The sequence below is a fragment of the Chiloscyllium plagiosum genome, unplaced genomic scaffold (assembly GCF_037043375.1).
Source record: "Chiloscyllium plagiosum isolate Xiang-an unplaced genomic scaffold, Cpla_swu_hap1 HiC_scaffold_31, whole genome shotgun sequence".
NCBI classification, from domain to species: domain Eukaryota; kingdom Metazoa; phylum Chordata; class Chondrichthyes; order Orectolobiformes; family Hemiscylliidae; genus Chiloscyllium; species Chiloscyllium plagiosum.
Window position 1 is genome coordinate 14134343 of NW_028270169.1, and position 19564 is coordinate 14153906.

The window sequence follows — 19564 nt, forward strand, 5'->3', positions numbered from 1 at the left end:
TCAGCAGTGTAAGGATACAGGCAAACCCTTGGCAGGGCCATTCTAAGAGAAGGGGCATTCAGTATAGCAGCTGGGCCAGTATATATTCCTAATCCGTATAAAAGATAACCTATTGCATTCCTGCTTGCGGGAACATGTTGTACAAAAATGGGATGCCTAGTTTCAGATTACTCAATACAGAGCAGTGACTACGCTCCCAAAGTAATTTGTGGATATAAAGCACTCTTGGGATGTTTTGAGGTTGTGGAAGGCACCACTTAAAGGTGAATCTTTTTCCTTTCCTTCCAACAGTGCAGGGGTGAAAGTTCAAAGCAACACTCCATGCTGGTTTCAGAGGCTGCTTTGAAATTGAAAATATATATCATTTTAAAACCCAAGTGAAGAATCAAGTGTAATAGATTGACAGGAGGGACAATATAATCTGCAGCACTTTTATACAGTCAGAGGCATACAGCACTTTGGTGACTTATATTCACTTATGTAGCTCATCCTCCAGATTCCAAGCATTCCCTCTCCAAGCCTCACCGTGATGTTTCCTCTTTTACTGAAACTATTTTATTCAGCATCTTACTCCTCTCTGCCAGTAGATCAATGCAGCACTACAATACATCAATTTGTGAAACTGAAGACAGCTAAGCCCTGCAAAGCAAATCCTTTAGTTTAATTGCTGGCTCCTTGGTTCTTTTGCTGCATAGCACGCTTTTTGGCACAAGTGGCCCATATTGGTGTCTATGCTCCAATACCGCCCCTAAATAGTTATGGAGTGTGGGAATGATGCATTTAAATGTATCACTGTACATGAGTAGCAATTTAATGGCTCACTTCTGCATGGGGATTTCTGGGATCTGCACAGCTGGGCAATAAATGGGTATTATTGCTTTCAACCACATTTCATCAAACACACCTAACTGCATATGCATTTAATTCCTCTGTTCTGAGCATTTGCCACAGCAGCTTTGCTTGGCAAGACATATAGATGACAAGAACAAAGTGTGTTTTGCTGCAATAAATAGCACCACAGAGATACAGGAAGAAAATTCATATTTTGGATGGTCACTGCAGGAGGGGAAATCATTGAAGAGAGTGGAGGGATGGGTCGGAGAACTATACAGTGAGGTAGGAAATAAAGAGGGGTTCAGTTAGGGGCTGGAGGTGGGAAGGTACTCGTGATATTTGCAGGACATCTGTCTAACCACTTATGTTGCATATGAATCATCTGGCAATCAAGACAGAGTCAGGTGGTCTGTGTTTTTAAAAATTAATTCAGGGGAACGAGTGTGTCGCTGGCTGGGCCAGCATTCATTGCCCATCCACCCTGAACAGGCAGTGAACTGCGGCAGACCATTGATGTAAGAACACTCACAATGCCAGTCATGAGAGCATTCCAGGACTGTGACCCACTGACACGAGAGGGATGATGACTTATTTCCAAGTCATGACCGTGAAGGGCAGGTGGTGGTGCTCCCAAAGATCTGCTGGTCTGGTCCTTCCAGGCGGAAGTGGTCATGGGTTTGGAAGGTGCTGCCTAAAGGATTTTGGTAAATTTCGGCAGTGTATCTTTTAGATGGCACACACTGCTATTATTGTTCATCAGTGGTGGGAAGGAGGGGATTTTGGGGATGCAGTGATCAAGCAGGCTGTTTTGTCTAGGACATGGTCAAGCTTCTTGAGCGCTGCTGGATCTGCACTCATCCAGACAAGTGGGGCATATTCCATCTTACTACTGATTTGTGCCTCGTCCATGATGGACAAGCTTTACAGAGTCAGGTGATGAGTTACTTATTGCAGGAGTCTTAGCCTCTAACCTGCTCTTGAAGCCAATGTATTTTTGCGGCTAGTCCACTTCAGTTTCTGGCCAATAGTAATCACTACGATGTTGATAATGGAATATTCAGTTATGGTTATACCACTGACCGTCAACAGATGACAGTTAGATACCCAATTGTCACAGAAGGTCATTACCTAGTACTTGTGTGCTGTAAATGAACATGTTAGTTATCAGGCCAAATGTGGATTTGGACAGAGACTGCTTCAATATCTGATAACTCATAAATGATGCTGAACATTGTACAGTCTGTTATCAGCAAACATCCCCATTTCTGACCTTATGATGGAGGGAAGGTGATTGATGTTGTAGGTGAAGGGAGCAGGCAGAGAACACTATCCTGAGGAACTGGGCTCTTATGTGCAATGGTAGTGTCCCTACCTGAGCCAGCAGGCCCAGGTTCAAGTTCCACCTCTTGCAGAGGGCTATTCTAACAGGTTCATTTAAAATATCTAACAGGCAAAATAACGTCCCTGATTAAATATGTTGAACACAATATTGGGTTGACGTTGAAAGAGATCATTCTGATGAACTGGCCCCTTGGTGCAGTGGCAGTGTCCCTACTTCTAAGCCAGGAGAACCATGTTCAAGTCCCACTTGTTAGACAGGTGTGAAACAACACCTTTAAAACAGGTTGATTAGAAATTATCTACCCCATAGAACGTCTGGCTTTCTGGTAAATGAGAAGTTGGTGGTATACCAGGCTATGAGGTACAGAGTGGGTTGGAACACAATTCTGCAGCTGTTCATGGCCCACAGTACCTCATGGATGCCCAGTCTTAAGTTGCTAGAGCTGTTCAAAGTCTATCCCATTTAGCACATTGATAGTGCCGTACAATACAATTAAGGGTATCCTCAAGGTGAAGCTGGGACTTGGTCTTCATAAGGTCACTCTCCTACCAGTATTGTCATAGACAGATAGATCTATGGTATGTAGATAGGTGAGGATGAGATCATTTTGTTTTCCCCTCTTGCTGGATCCCTCAACAATCAGCTGCGTTGAGTCTGCAGCAATGTCCATCAGGAACTGACTAACTTGGCCAGTAGAGGTCCTGCTGAACCATACTCGATGGTGGACATCGAGTACACCTGGCACCCTTGTCACCCTCTGCTTTTGCATGGTGCTCAACTTTCCCAATGTTGCTACTTGCCCTCAGACATGTGGCAAAGAGGGCTTTGCATGGTCATCAGAATTTGCTTTGTTATTTCTAGCACTTAGATCTATTACAGGTGGTCTGTGTGGTTCCATTCCTTCACTGTGACTTAGCCAGTTTTGAGAGCTGCTAATTGGCTGGAATCACACCTAAACCAGATCAGGTAAGGATAGCATTTTTCCTTCATACAGAATCCCTGCAATCCCATTCTGCCCCCCGAAAAGTAACTCACCCAAACCCATTCCCCAACTACTCTACATTCACCCCTAACTAATATACCTAACCTACACATGCCTGAACACTATGGACAATTTACATGGCCAATTCACCTAACCTGCACATCCCTGAATTGTGGAAGGAAACCAGAGCATCTGGAGGAAACCTACACAGACACGTGGAGAATGTGCAAACTCCACACAGACAGTCGCCCAAGAATCGAACCTGGGCCTCTGGCGCCGTGAGGCAGCAGTGCAAACCACTGAGCCACCGTGCTGCCCTAAAGGACAGTTTGTTTTTTGTAAAAGATGACAATCAGTTCACAGTCATCATTAAATTTTGCAGTCCAGATTTTTATTACATTCAAATTCTGCCATCAACTTGGTGGAATCCGAAATCTGGCCCCCAAAACACTGCATAGGTCTGAGTGACAACCCAACTGCACCGTTACCTCTCCCAGGAGAGGATCAAATAATCACTTAGAATGGAGAACACAGCATAATTGATTGAGTAGCTGAATACTTCCAGTATTTTCTTTTTAAATTTCAGGTAGTCAGCATCCATGGAATTTGCTTTTTTAAAAGGAAACACTAATTTTCTTTTGCTGCTGACAATGTTGCAAGCAATTGCTGATGATTAGGGCTCTCTTGAAAAAGAAAGCAGGAAGGACGGAAACAGTTACCAAATTATTTGATTACTCAAAGAAATTATTTGCAAGTCATTAGAAAACCCAGAATAGAAAGTGTGAGAAAATGTTCGAGGAGATTTTTATTCCAATGTAAATTGAATTAAACCTAATTGACCAAATTAGACTTGCTTTACTCAAAGCCACCTGAAGTGCTGAGCCACATCACAACAGTGAACACAAATACATATTTGAAGACTTTCACCACTACTCTGTTACCCACATGATTGCTTACAAATTTTGAAAACATGTTTAGATAGTACCTTTTAAGTCTATCTGATGTCTCAAAATATTTTTACAGTCAATGAAGTACTTTCAAAGTGTATGTTAACACTGCCATGAAACATGACAGCCAATTTGCACATCATCGGATATTGCCCAGATTATCTGCTTACATGATGTGGATGGAAGGATAATTTTGGCAAAAACATTAGGATAATTCCCCGCTCTTACAAATAATGTCATGGAATCTTTTATATTCAACACAAGTAGGCAGATGGGGCCTCAGAGAAACATCTCATCTGCAGGTGGAACCTCTGACAGCGTAAGCACGCCTTCATTATTGTACTGGAGAGTCAGACTTGATCTGTGTGCGCACAACCTGGAGCAGAACTTCAACCCTGAGCCTTGTGACTCATGGAAGAGTGCTACTGATGGAATCAGAGCTGACAGACGCGTAAAATTAGTCAAGTTTTACTCTACCAGCAGACTGTTAATGAGCTCACAGGAATTTGCGAAGAGAAGCAAACTATGAGGAGAAACTAAAACAGAACAGAGTAATCCTTCATTCAGTTCAGCATGGGTTGCAGGATGTGGCAGTACACAAACGTTCAACAGTGGCAGAATTAAATTGACATGCTTTGGGACATCTGTATAAATAGCACAATGTGCGGCCGAAAAGCAAATTCTTCCCTGGGTTCTTGAAACATAAAACTCTTAAGATATTTAACACATGTAGATGCTAGGAGAATATTATCCCTGGGTGGGGCCTACAAGACCAGAAATAGAGTCATAGAGATGTACAGCACGGATACAGACCCTTCGGTCCGACGCGTCCATGCCGACCAGATATCCCAACCCAATCCAGTCCCACCTGCCAGCACCTGGCCCATATCCCTCCAAACCCTTTCTATTCATATACCCATCCAAATGCCTTTTAAATGTTGCAATTGTAGTAGCCACCACCACTTTCTCTGGCAGCTCATTCCATACATGTACCACCCTCTGCTTGAAAAAGTTGCCCTTTAGGTCTCTTTTATATCTTTGCCTCTCACTCTAAACTTATGCCCTTGAGTTCTGGACTCCCCCACCCCAGGGAAAAGACTTTGTCTATTTATCCTATTCAAGCCCCTCATGATTTTATAAATCTCTATAAAAGTCACCCCTCAGCCTCTGACGCTCCAGGGAAAACAGCCCCAGCCTCATGGTCTCAGAATAAGGAGTTGCCATTTAGGAGTTACACAACACCAGGTTTAGTGCAACAGGCTTATCTAAAATCACAAACTTTTGGGGCACTGCCCTTCGCCAGGCAAAGTGAGGCAAGGCAGACAAGCACAGAATTTATAATCAGAGTTCAAAAGGTCACACAAATGGAGAGAATGGAGTGTTGACAGCTTGAATAAAATGTCTCTGGAAGTGATCAAGAGTGCCAGATGGTGTGAGTCAAGTGTCAATAGCTGAATTGCAAGCGAAGGGTTGGCCTTTCATATGATTAATTCAGCCAGAGAGATAACTGCAAAAAATTGAAACTAAGGTGTGGTGGAGACAAACCAAATAACTGGAATAACATGAGTAAAAAAGTGGCATGCCAAGGGTCTACCAAAGTGACAAGTATCTGCTGTTGTACTCAGATGGTGTTCCCACATTTCGGCATGTACTGATATGGACACTGTCGCAGGTGGGAACACCACCCACCAAGTACATGGCAGATACTCACAGGAATCGGCCAATGTTGCCTAACTCATATGCTGTAGATAAGGATGCTCGAGGCATGGTATATTGGCGAGACCATGCATATGCTATGACAACGAATTAATGGACATCATGCAACAATCACCAGGCAGAAATGTTCTCTCCCAGTCAGGGAACACTTGAGTGGTCTGGGACATTCAGCTTCCAATTTTCAGGTCAGCGTCCTTCAAGGCAGCCTTCAAGATACACAACACAGAATCGCCATGCAGAAACTGATGGCCAAGTTCTGTACCCATGAAGACTGCTTCAACTGTGATCTTGGGTTCGTGTTGTTCTACACGTGGCTCTACCATACTGTTCTGTATCTGTAAAATCTTCCTTAGTATTCTGTTTTGACACCATCATCTTGATAACTTAAGATCTCTCTACCTTAATTAGTACAGTTTTGGATTATTTGTCACTTTGGTTAGACCCTTGGCATGCCACTCTTTCACCCATCATGTTACTCCAGTTACTTGGTTTGTCTCCAGCATCACATTAGTTTTAATTTTTTGTAATTATCTCTCTGGCTCAATTACAGAGGACAGGGGGCAGGGGCAGGTGGGGGTCGGAGGGAGACAGGGTTGGACAGCGGTGTTGGATGGGGTTGGGGGGGGGGGGGGGGGGGGGGGGGGGGTGGGTGGGGGGTGGGTGGGGGTGGACGGGAGGGCATTGTTGAACAGGGTTGGGAGGTGGACAGGGGGGCCGGTGGTGCTGGACAGGGTTGGAGCGAGGGCACTGTGAACTGGGGAGCAGACTTAACAGAAAACTCAGAGTTCCAGAGGAAAGGTATTAAATCAATTAACCGAATAATCAATTATTCCAACGAAATAGTGCCCGCCCATCTCGTTCGGACAATCGAGGTTCCTTTGTACTTGGATTAAAGGTCCATCCCTTCACTTGTAATTCAGCTGCTGACACTTTACCCACATTATCTGACTCTGTTGATCACCTGCAGAAATGTATTATTCAGGCTGTTGACACTCCACTTACACCTTTTGATCGAATTATAATTTCTGTGCCTCTCCTCACTTCACCTGACAAAGGGGCAATGCTCCAAAAGCTTGCAATTTCAAATAAGCCTGTTGGGACTAAACCAGGTGTTGTGTGACTTCTGACCCCGTCTAGCCCAGTCCAACACTGGCACTCCCACATGATTTAGGAGTGCAATAAGAGAAAAAAATCTCAATTTAAAGAAATGGAATTCTCGGCCACAGACTCTCAGTCGCTGGGTATACTTAAATGAAGAGGTCAATTGAATGCTGAGTAAATCAAAAGCTCTAGAAGTGGCATGAAAAGGCACAGCTGCAATGGAATGGTGGAACAGGCTTCAGGGATTGAATGGTCTACTTCATCACCCATATATATTCTTATGGTGTGCACTGTTGCTGTGTTTCCTTACCTAGCATTATTTTAGATTTGGCCTGAGAAGGTTGCCCCATGTCCAGACTCATTGACTTGCGTGTCCTGGGGCTAATTTGACCCATTGTTGGGTAATTCGCAGCCAAATTTCTATTTGAAGTTTTGGGTGAAACCCATGGTTGGCTCTCTCTTAAAGCTCTGTAAAGAGAATTTAAAGAAAACAGGTGAGACTCCATTTTGATACATTGCTATAAACAGTTGAACCTGTCCACCCTGTCAGTGAAGAGATGTCAGAAAGAAGCAACACATCCTCTACTGTACCAAACTACACGATCAGAGTAGAAGTGATATGTGTTTTTTAAAGTATGAATGAAGATAACTATTTTGATAGTTTTAACTTCGGAGATCTTAGCCCAGAACAGAGCTTAAAAACTCAGACTTGTTAACCCATTCCGTCCCACTAGGAAATTTTTAACCTGGCAGTTGTGAAATTGACTGTTTTCATATAGTTCTGTTTCATGTCTTGCAAGATCACAGATCGCCAAGGGGGATTAAGCAAACTCTGATTGTTTCCAGTGAGCAGTTTCTCAGTTGAATTGTTTCCATTACAGAACTCACTAATCTTAAATGTAGGCACAAGTGCCATCATTAATTTGCATCTGTATAAATACTATCCAACTTTACACCCTTATTTCATCCAAATATACCATCAGAAGAAGTGGTTTGTAAAATGGTTGAGTCCAACAGCAGGCACAATCTTGGCTTTGTTGTGTATGACGATGACAGCACACTTGGCTCAGCCTCAAGTCCACTTCCAAGTTGACAAGCCCACCATCACAGAAATAATGAATACACTGCTTAATCTCAGGGCATTTGGCTCAGCTGGTCTGTGCCTGTTTCTATGTCACAAAAATTTCCATCCTACCTCCGTTCATTTAACCCAAACAGCAGGGCTATCCCCCTTCTCCATCATGTTTATTTAGCGATCCCAAACTCAGTCAACATATCGATTGCAAAGAGGATTTACATTTTATTCAATTCACAACTAAATAAAAGCAGACCAGGTTGGAGGTGGGTTATCTGGTGAGAGAGACTAGCAATTGTTGGGAGTTAGGTTTTGCAGATGGGGAGTCATGCTTTCCAGATGTTACCAGCAACTGATAAACAGATGAACAAAGCCAGAGAAGGACCAAAAAACAAAGAAACAATAAACTGAATATGTACATACCTGGAGCTTGGGTCAGCATGGTGCATGGAATATGTATCCATTGGCACATTCTCCATGGAAATGTCAGACATTAAGAGAGACTTCCTGTGTTTCAGACTGCACCGACTCCTCACCTCCTCTGAAACGGTCAGCAAGGCTGCACATAAATAGTTTTAAAATTATTTGCACGTGAAGACCATTCTTCATTAGAGTCAGTCAAGACTGCATTAACCCTGCAATTCACTAATTCAGAGACAAATACTGGCGAAATCGCTACCTGACATTGATGTCAGAACCGAGAGTGTGGTGCTGGAAAAGTACAGCAGGTCAGGCAGCGTCGGAGGAGCAGGAGAATCAATGTTTCGAGCATAAGTCCTTCATCAGAATGTCAGAATACTGTATTCCCCTTCAGAAGGTGCACAAGCTGCAATGTAATTTTTGCTGCCAGTTGCCTCATGGGGATGGGTCCACTGAGACCACCTATTTTCTCATACCTCCACGTGGTAATTCTTTAGACACCAGACTCAACAGCAACGGAACGCTGAAGTAGATCATGGCTGAGCTAACATGCTTTCACTTGATAACCCATACAAACAATTTCTTGCAAAGGATCCAGAATTAATTTTGCCTTCTACAAGAGAACACCATTTAATATCCTCTTACTGTTACCTTACACTGGGAAAAATACCTGTGATTTTCCGATCTAAACGGCTGTGTTGTCTTCACTAACATGACGATCCTTGACAGTCAACTTTTAGCTGTTTGTTTTAAACTTGAATGTCTTACAGGAGCAGAGTATTTAATGCATCTCCTACATTACTGACATTTTCACAAAGTCTAGATGGCTAAATGAACATGCTTCCAATTATATTAGGGAAAATCTAAGCAGATTCAATTGCCAACACCTAGATAAATAAACAGCTTCTCACCAGCAAGATAGGCCACACTTTGAGTGTTAACTTCAAATTTGTCACAGTTTCTGTGCTTGCCAACCAAGGCGAGTAAGGTGTGCAATATCCTCACTGTTCTGGCTACTGTGGTGGGAGATGGATGCCTGTATCCTAAAGAGGGGGAAAAAAGAAAGTCTTCAGATCTTTCTTGAATAGCTTCTGAGTCAAGTTTAAAAGGCTCTGAAAACAAATTGAGTTTTGCAGATTAAGAAATGATAGTACACATGCAATTAGTTCAAATTAGCATCAAGTTATAATAAGGTAAACCATGAAGTGAAGGAATAAACACAAAATTTGTCTGTGCTATCAAAGATATTTTCAAATCTAATGCAAAAGCAACAATGACTAAAACTTTGACTAACAGGCAAGACTGAATGCAAACTATTCAATCATGTTAAAGCTACAACTTGGGTCAAAACATTAAAACTTGATTCAATAAAACTTAATTAAACCAATGCTTGAAACATTGAATTGTCATTTATACAGACAGCGGTGCTTTCTGAGGTTAGCTCAATTTAACTTACAGCATTTTACTTGTAAGATTTCTTGCTAATATTTCCTCTGACCACTTCTGTCTTGTCTGGAAGTGACCTCATTCTATGTATGCTGCTACATTGCTAAATAAAAACTCTCCACAACCTCAACCAAGAACTCTGTGGGTTACATGATGTACAGTAAGATATAAAAGGTAAAGTCAACACAGTCATAGGGTTGCTTCCTCACTAGATGACTGGTGGTAGTTTAACCTGAAGGTCACCACACCTCAGATGAGGAGAGAGGTCGAGAGGAGAGTCATTCACGGTAACCTCAGCTGGTGTGGGAATTGAATCCATGCTGTTGGTGCCACAATGCATTGCAAAACAGCTGTCCAGCCAACTAAGCGAACTAATTCCTAAAAGACTCAAATATGCTATCCAAGAGTACAACAATCTAGTACAATCCAGCCCTATATGCATGCATGCTTTCAGCAGTGGTCAGTGCTAATTTATCAGTAATGAGGGCACTCAATGATCTTCAGTCTTCCTGTAGCATCCAGGCCAAGAGTAGTGTCGCTACTGCGTCCCTGGCTTAGAGTTGGTCATTGAGTACAGATTTAAGACAAGTTTGATAAATGCTAAGGCGGAGTAATTTGTTAATTATAAACTGGCAGAGGCCGCAATTTTGTGTCTGTTAATAAGCATTCTACAATTGCAGATGCAGAAATGGCAAGATTAAAAAAATCACAAATTTTGTTTCAAGTTGCGTAAATTGCTCAGTGTTAGCAGAAAGAAATCTGCAATTAAAATGAAGAAATTGTGTAATATACTGTACAATTGTCATAACTGTAATTATCATCCCTGGTTGAAGTGACCAAAGCTGAAGATGCATGAGAAAGCATTTCCAATGGGATCACTCCACGCAGCTGAAGGTCAGTCTGTCTCAAGAAAAGATAAGGATTCACTTTGACATTAATTAACCAATTCAGGAAGTTGAAGACACTGTCTGAAAAGATCCTGTCATCTTGCCATAGTAGAGGCCAGCGGGGAGTCCAGAATTAGAGGGGCATAGGTTTAGGGTGAGAGGGGAAAGATATGAAAGAGACCTAAGGGGCAACGTTTTCACGCAGAGGGTGGTACATGTATGGAATGAGCTGCCAGAGGATGTGGTGGAGGCTGGTACAATTGCAACATTTAAAAGACATTTGGATGGGTAGATGAATAGGAAGGGTTTGGAGGGATATGGGCCGGGTGCTGGCAGGTGGGACTAGATTGGGTTGGGATATCTGGTCGGCATGGACAGGTTGGACCGAAGGGTCTGATTCCATGCTGTACATCTCTATGACTATGACCATAGAGGAGAAGATCTTAGCACATGGCAAGCATTTTGTTTTGGGTTCTCCAGTGTAGAATTCTTAAGCGAGAAGATGCTTGGAAATCTTGGAATTTCGGTTGGATTTTATTTTTTCTTTATGGGATGTGGGTGTTGCAAGAAAAAACCCCAGCATTTATTGCTTATTTGTCATGACATAGAAGGCAGTTAAGGGACAACCACATTGCTGTGGCTCTGGAGTCACACGTGGGCCAGACCAGGTAAGGATAGCACATTTCCTTTCTGAAAAGGCTTTTCCTACCATTGGACTGTTAATTCCAGATTCTTTTACTGAATTCAAGCTCCACCATTTGCCATGGAGGGATGTGAACTGGAGTCCCCCAGAACATTACCTAGATCTCTGGATTAACAATCTAGTGATAATGATAGGAGACCATCGCTTCCCCCTTGACCAGCATGACAATAGACAATAGGTTCAGAAGTAGGCCATTCTGCCCTTCGAGCCTGCACCACCATTCATTATGATCATGGCTGATCATCCTCAATCAGTATCCTGTCCCTGCCTTATCTCCATAACCCTTGATTCCACTATCCTTAAGAGCTCTATCCAACTCTTTCTTAAACAAATCCAGAGACTGGGCCTCCACTGCCTTCTGGGGAAGAGCATTCCACACCCACCACTCTCTGGATGAAGAAGTTTCTCCTCATCTCTGTCCAAAATGGCCTACCCCTTATTTTTAAGCTGTGTCCTCTGGTTCAGGACTCACCCATCAGCGGAAACATGCCTCCTGCCTCCAGAGTGTCCAATCCTTTAATAATCTTATACATCTCAGTCAGATCCCCTCTCAGTCTTCTAAACTCAAGGGTATACAAGCCCAGTGGTTGTATTAGTTTGAGGTGTCATTCCACCCTATAGTATCTAAATAGACTTATAGTTTAATAAGTTTATTAAACTTATATGGTTAGTCTGGTTAAGGAATTATGTTCAGTTAGGTTCATTGCTTTTAACCTAACAAAGCCAAAACTTAAAAAAAGGATAGAAAGCTCCTCAAAGAAATAGCAAACAAATACCCAAAATGTTTAACTGAGAGTCTAAGGTCTGAATTATAGACCTGAAGGGAAATTTGGACTGTGTTGTATGTAGTAGGAAGGAGAATTTGCTGCAATGGGTAACACACCTGACTTTCAGTCAGAAATGCTGGGTTCGAATTCTACCACAGGACTTGATGGAAAGGAAGCTACGTTCATAACTGAGTCAAATAGATTGGTGACCAGTCTGCAAATCTTTATAACACATGACAATGGTAGGCAGTAAACAAAGGAAATACTCATGGGCAGCATGTGATGGAAAGGAAACTCGAGCCACTCCCATCAGCATCCATATCTGGCACATGACAAAATGTATGTGAAGTGCATGTGTCACAGCAACCAGGCTCCCTGAGCAATCTGTAACATCAATTGAGAATTGGCGGAGACCGAGTTCATTTGGTCTGCTCCACTTTTTTGCAGCATTCTACTAGAGATATTTAATTTAGAACTGGTTAGCTTCTAACAAACAACCAAAAGTAAATTGCATCTGTGGCAAATATTTCCATGTCATAGATGTATTTCAGTCGAGAGTGCGGTGGTGGAAAAACACAGCAGGTCAGGCAGCATCTCATCTTTCTCAACTCCCAAGTATAAATCCAGAGTCCTCAAGTAGTCCTCATGTTAAGCTTTTCATTTCTGGGGCCATTCTCGTGAATCTCCTCTGAACATGTTCTAGGGCCAGTAGATCCTCCCTGAGGTAGGGGGCCCAAACCTGCACGCAATACTCCAATGTGGCATGACCAGAGTCTTTTAGAGCCTCAGAAGTACTTCCCTGCTTTTATATTCAAGTGCTCTCAAAATCAGTGCTGTCATTGCATTTGCCTTCGTAACTACTGACTCCATCTGCAAGCTTACATTGAGAGAATTGTGGACTGGCGTTTCCAAGCCTCTTTGCACTTCAGACTTCAGAATTTTGTCCCCATTGAGAAAATAGTCCATGTCTCTACACTTCCGACCAGTGTGTATGACCTCACTTTGATTGTTGTGTGGAGAATGTTGGAGAAGCTGCGCCCAAATATTGGCCCAAATCCTGGAATGCTCCCCCAGATGTCATTGCAGATCTTCCTACAGCACATGGACTGCACCGGTTTAAGAAGACAGCTCACCACTACAGTCTCAAGGGCAACTATACATGGGTAATTAATGCTGGCCAAACCAGTGACATCCACATCCCAAATAGAGTCAGATTGCTGGTCTGTTTGCACATTGCTTATTTTATACATTGTTTGCATGCCATTTTTATTTCGCAGGTTCTGTACCATATTTTTGGATATGGCTGAACATAACTGGATGCATACAACAGTCCTCTTCATTAGCAAGAGCTTAGTGAAGGCAATGATCTTTGTAGCTCATCCTTAACCCAATACAGTATGAGTCACCACAGGAACCATGGTGTGACCTCATTGAGGAAGCCAGACATTTAACAACTTCAAGAAAAAGATCTCTCAATCATGTTTATGAAGGGAATGGTTAGCTGTGTTATAAAAGGCATGGTTTCAAGGCAATGTGAAAAGTCTCACTGAAGGTTTCTACATCCATCCCAAAGGTTGATTTCAGAACTGTTACATTGCATTGAGAAATATCTCTTCCCTTTCCTTGTGAAGGCAGGTAGATCACTCAGCCAACTTGATAAGCAGTAACATTTGGTCAGCTATTTGGTAGACTTCCTGCTTTACAAAGTTAAATGTTCAGAAATTCAATCATGTTATGATGCGTTCTTGACTTGAGAATTTCTGTCAGAATGGATGAAAACTGTGCTGTATGTCTCGATGACTCTGACTCTATTACCACTTTTACAAGAAAAGCATCCCTAACAATCAACCCACTGTCTCCTGCAGAGAGCCCTAGTGAAACTTGAATCAATTATTTTAATAAATTTAGTTGACCCCAATATCAAGCAATTGATATCTTTATATCTGGTTGTATTAGTTTGAGGTGTCATTCCACCCTATAGTATCTAAATAGACTTATAGTTTAATAAGTTTATTAAACTTATATGGTTAGTCTGGTTAAGGAATTATGTTCAGTTAGGTTCATTGCTTCATTCTTTTACAAAGCCAAAACTTAAAAAAAGGATAGAAAGCTCCTCAAAGAAATAGCAAACAAATACCCAAAATGTTTAACTGAGAGTCTAAGGTCTGAATTATAGGTTAGGTTCACAGCAGTGACATCCAGTTAGAGTCATGCTTTGATCAGATGGAGGTGGTTAGAACAGTGCTGTTATTGGTAGACATGTGGGTGAAAACAAACCTTAAATTAAAAACTTCTACATCCTTAACTAAGTAACACTGAAATTTATGTGCAAATGAAAACAGACTTCTTTTGTAAATATTCTATTTGGTCGGTCTCAGGAAATGAGATGGTTGCATCCAGGTCACATTCATTGCTTATTTTTGGAGAACAGGATAATTGATTGGTTTTCTGGGTCACTTCCAGGCAGTAAGACTCAACAACTTTATATGAGATTGTATACACTACAATGAATGGTGATGGAACGTTCCCTCTCTTGACAGTTTCTGCAGGTCGCAGTTTACAATTCATTTGGCATATAATTCTAAGAATCAGCAATTGGAGGAATGGTCCTCACCTTTCATCAGGTGTCCCACTAGTGCAAAGTTGAAGTTAGAATTGAAATTGAGGCCCACAAAATGGTCCATCTGCTTGCAATGCCACTCCAAAGGCCTTCTAATCTCCATAAATACTTCTTCTGGACTCTGAAGAGGTAAGAAAAATATTACCATGAAAACAGGATAGGGTTGCCCATTCCACAACTGTTGAAAGTCACTACAATCACAAAATCTGACAGGATTCCTAGGGGTTTGTCAGCAACAATCCGATTGATGCTTGTTTTGCCTCTCAGTTTTCTTTTTGAATCATAACTACATCTGGAGTGACACCCTTTGCAAAATTCACTGACACTTGGGCTCAAATTTCCATCCACATATCACGGTAAATCCTTGGTAGTTTGTAGATACCTACTAGTGAAGTGACAACTAATCTGGACTTCACATTCATTAAGGCCAGGTCATGGTCTGAGGTTAGAAACAGGAGAGGTGGTGTCACACTGCTGGGAGTTTTGTTATAGGCCTCCGCAGAGTTCCAGGGATTCAGGTTGGAGTGAAAGGAATAGGGCAAGCATTATGGAGGACATTAACTTCCGCAACAGACTGGAAATGCTACAACTCGAGTACATCGGATGGATCAGTTTTTGTCTAATGTGTGCAGGAGGGTTTCCTGACACAGTATGTCGAAGAGGGGAGGCCACACTGGATCTGGTGCTTGGTAATGAACCAGGTCAGGTGTTTGATTTAGTTGTAGGTGATCTCTTTTGGAGACAGTGACCATAATTTGGTTATGTTTAGTTTTGTGATGGAAAGGGCAAGAGTTATCGGGGGGGGGGGGGGGCAATTATAATGAGATTGGGCAAGAATGGGGGAGCAAAATGCAGGGGATGTGGACAATTGAAATGTGGTTTAAGGAACAGATATTGCATGCCCTTGAAAGGCATGTCCCTATCAGGCAGGAAGGAAGGAAATGATAAGGTAAGGGAACCGTGGTTTATTACAGAAATTGCATCTCTTGTTAAGTGGAAGAAGGAGGCTTATGTGACGATGAGACAAGATGGTTCAGATGAGGCGATGGAGCGTTACAGATTAGCAAGGAAGGATTTAAAAAGAGAGAGTTAAGAAGAGCAAAGAGAGGTCATGAACAGTCTTTAGTAGGTAGAACAAAGGAGAACCCTAAAGCTTTCTATGATATATGAGAAATAAAAGGATGACGAGGGTAGGAATAGGGCCAGTCAAAGACAGAAGCGGGAAATTGTGTGTGGACCCTGTGAAGATCAGAGAGGTGCTAAACTAATATATCTCAACGGTTTTCTCTCAGGAAAAGGAGAATATTGTAAAGAAGAATGAGATACAAGATATTAGACCAGAAAGGATTGAGGTTAGTAAGGAAAAAGTGTTATCAATTCTAGAAGGTGTGAATAGACAAGTCTCCTGGGCCGGATGGGATTTATCTGAGGATTCTCTGGGAAGCTAGGGAGGTGGTGTTGGAGCCTTTGGCTATGATCTTTGAATCATCATTGTCTACAGGTTTAGTACCAGAGGACTGGAGGATTGCAAATGTTGTGCCCTTATTCAAGAAGGGCAATAGAGATGGCCCAGGTAATTATAGACCAGTGAGCCTTATGTCTGTTGTAGACAAAGTTTTGGAAAGAATCATTAGGGATAGGATTTATAATCATCTAGCAAGCAACAATTTGATTGCAGATAGTCAACATGGTTTCGTCAAGGGCAGGTGGTGTCTCACAAACTTCATTAAGTTTTTTGAGAAGGTGACCAAGCACATGGATGAGAGTAGGGCAGTTGACATGGTGTACATGGACTTCAGCAAAGCCTTTGATAATGTTCAACATGGCAGGCGGTTGGAGAAAATGCAGAGGCATGGGATTGACGGTGACTTAGCAGTTTGGCTTTCTGTAAGAAGGCAGAGAGTGGTGGTTGATGAAAAATATTCAGCCTGGAGTCCGGTTTCTTGCGGTGCGCCATAAGGATCTGTTTTGGGACCATTGCTGTTTGTCATTTTTATATATGACTTAGATGCAGGCATAGGTGGATGGGTTAGTAAGTTTGCATATGACACTAAAGTTTAAACAGTCCTTGGATAAGCACATGGATGATGATGGGATAGCGTAGGGTGATGGGCTTAGATTAGTTCACAGGTTGGTGCAACATCGAGGGCCGAAAGGCCTGTTCTGCGCTGTACTGTTCTATGACAAAAACAGCTGAAAATTGATGGGTACAGCTATCTTAAAAGCCCAAGTATTATTGACATTTCAATGATTTCACAAGTTAATTTTATGTGAAAATATATGGAGAGTCAGAGAGAGACAGAGCGAGAGAGAACATGTCACAGAGAGAGAGAGACAGAGAGACAGGGGGAGGTGAGAGAGAGAGAGAGAGAGTGAGAGAGAGAGAGAGACAGAGAGAGAGAGAGAGAGACAGAGAGAGAGACAGAGAGACAGAGACAGAGAGAGAGGGAGAGCGAGCGAGCGAGAGGGGGGGGGCGGCTGAGAGGGGGGGGGCGGCAGAGAGGGGGGGGGCGGCAGAGAGGGGGGGGGCGGCAGAGAGGGGGGGGGCGGCAGATGAGGGGGGGGCGGCAGAGAGGGGGGGGCGGGCAGAGAGGGGGGGGCGGCAGAGAGGGGGGGGCGGCAGAGAGGGGGGGGCGGCAGAGAGGGGGGGGCGGCAGAGAGGGGGGGGCGGCAGAGAGGGGGGGGCGGCAGAGAGGGGGGGGCGGCAGAGAGGGGGGGGCGGCAGAGAGGGGGGGGCGGCAGAGAGGGGGGGGCGGCAGGCAGAGAGGGGGGGGCGGCAGAGAGGGGGGGGGCGGCAGAGAGGGGGGGGCGGCAGAGAGGGGGGGGCGGCAGAGAGGGGGGGGCGGCAGAGAGGGGGGGGCGGCAGAGAGGGGGGGGCGGCAGAGGGGGGGGGCGGCAGAGGGGGGGGGGCGGCAGAGGGCGGCAGAGGGGGGGGGCGGCAGAGAGGGGGGGGCGGCAGAGAGGGGGGGGGCGGCAGAGAGGGGGGGGGCGGCAGAGAGGGGGGGGCGGCAGAGAGGGGGGGGCGGCAGAGAGGGGGGGGCGGCAGAGAGGGGGGGGCGGCAGAGAGGGGGGGGCGGCAGAGAGGGGGGGGCGGCAGAGAGGGGGGGGCGGCAGAGAGGGGGGGGGCGGCAGAGAGGGGGGGGCGGCAGAGAGGGGGGGGGCGGCAGAGAGGGGGGGGCGGCAGAGAGGGGGGGCGGCAGAGAGGGGGGGCGGCAGAGAGGGGGGGCGGCAGAGAGGGGGGGCGGCAGAGAGGGGGGGCGGCAGAGAGGGGGGGCGACAGAGAGGGGGGGCGACAGAGAGGGGGGGCGACAGAGAGGGGGGGGCGACAGAGAGGGGGGGCGACAGAGAGGGGGGGCGACAGAGAGGGGGGCGACAGAGAGGGGGGGCGACAGAGAGGGGGGGCGACAGAGAGGGGGGGCGACAGAGAGGGGGGGCGGCAGAGAGGGGGGGCGGCAGAGAGGGGGGGCGGCAGAGAGGGGGGGCGGCAGAGAGGGGGGGCGGCAGAGAGGGGGGGCGGCAGAGAGGGGGGGCGGCAGAGAGGGGGGGCGGCAGAGAGGGGGGGCGGCAGAGAGGGGGGCGGCAGAGAGGGGGGGCGGCAGAGAGGGGGGGCGGCAGAGAGGGGGGGCGGCAGAGAGGGGGGGCGGCAGAGAGGGGGGGCGGCAGAGAGGGGGGGCGGCAGAGAGGGGGGGCGGCAGAGAGGGGGGGCGGCAGAGAGGGGGGGCGGCAGAGAGGGGGGGCGGCAGAGAGGGGGGGCGGCAGAGAGGGAGGGCGGCAGAGAGGGGGGGCGGCAGAGAGGGGGGGCGGCAGAGAGGGGGGGCGGCAGAGAGGGGGGGCGGCAGAGAGGGGGGGGCGGGCAGAGAGGGGGGGGCGGCAGAGAGGGGGGGCGGCAGAGAGGGGCAGAGAGAGAAGGGGGGCAGAGAGAGAGAGTGGGCAGAGAGAGAGAGTGGGCAGAGAGAGAGAGTGGGCAGAGAGAGAGAGGGGGCAGAGAGAGAGGGGGGCAGAGAGAGGGGGGGCAGAGAGAGGGGGCAGAGAGAGGGGGCAGAGAGAGAGAGGGGGCAGAGAGGGGGAGCAGAGTGAGAGGCGGCAGAGACGGGGGGCGGCAGAGACGGGGGGCGGCAGAGACGGGGGGCGGCAGAGACGGGGGGCGGCAGAGACGGGGGGCGGCAGAGACGGGGGGCGGCAGAGACGGGGGGCGGCAGAGACGGGGGGCGGCAGAGACGGGGGGCGGCAGAGACGGGGGGGCGGCAGAGACGGGGGGGCGGCAGAGACGGGGGGGCGGCAGAGACGGGGGGGGCGGCAGAGACGGGGGGGGCGGCAGAGACGGGGGGGCGGCAGAGACGGGGGGCGGCAGAGACGGGGGGCGGCAGAGACGGGGGGCGGCAGAGACGGGGGGCGGCAGAGACGGGGGGCGGCAGAGACGGGGGGCGGCAGAGGGGGCGGCAGAGACGGGGGGCGGCAGAGACGGGGGGCGGCAGAGACGGGGGGCGGCAGAGACGGGGGGCGGCAGAGACGGGGGGCGGCAGAGACGGGGGGCGGCAGAGACGGGGGGCGGCAGAGACGGGGGGCGGCAGAGACGGGGGGCGGCAGAGGGGGGGGGGGCGGCAGAGGGGGGGGGGCGGCAGAGGGGGGGCGGCAGAGGGGGGGGGGCGGCAGAGGGGGGGGGCGGCAGAGGGGGGGGGCGGCAGGGGGGGGGGGGGCGGCAGGGGGGGGGCGGCAGAGGGGGG

General features: G+C 46.7%; 1 protein-coding gene across 8 annotated transcripts in view; it reads right to left on the reverse strand.

Moving 5' to 3' along the window:
- Nucleotides 1–19564, reverse strand: part of nf1a (neurofibromin 1a) — a 334390-nt gene that overhangs the window by 21197 nt on the left and 293629 nt on the right. For all 8 annotated transcript variants that reach the window (XM_043718254.2, XM_043718251.2, XM_087977264.1 and 5 more), the window contains 4 exons: nucleotides 14835–14961; nucleotides 9329–9460; nucleotides 8421–8556; nucleotides 7233–7390 (listed from right to left, as the gene is read on the reverse strand). In XM_043718254.2, coding sequence (XP_043574189.1) covers nucleotides 7233–7390; nucleotides 8421–8556; nucleotides 9329–9460; nucleotides 14835–14961 — 553 coding nt within the window. The remainder of the gene's footprint in view (nucleotides 1–7232; nucleotides 7391–8420; nucleotides 8557–9328; nucleotides 9461–14834; nucleotides 14962–19564) is intronic.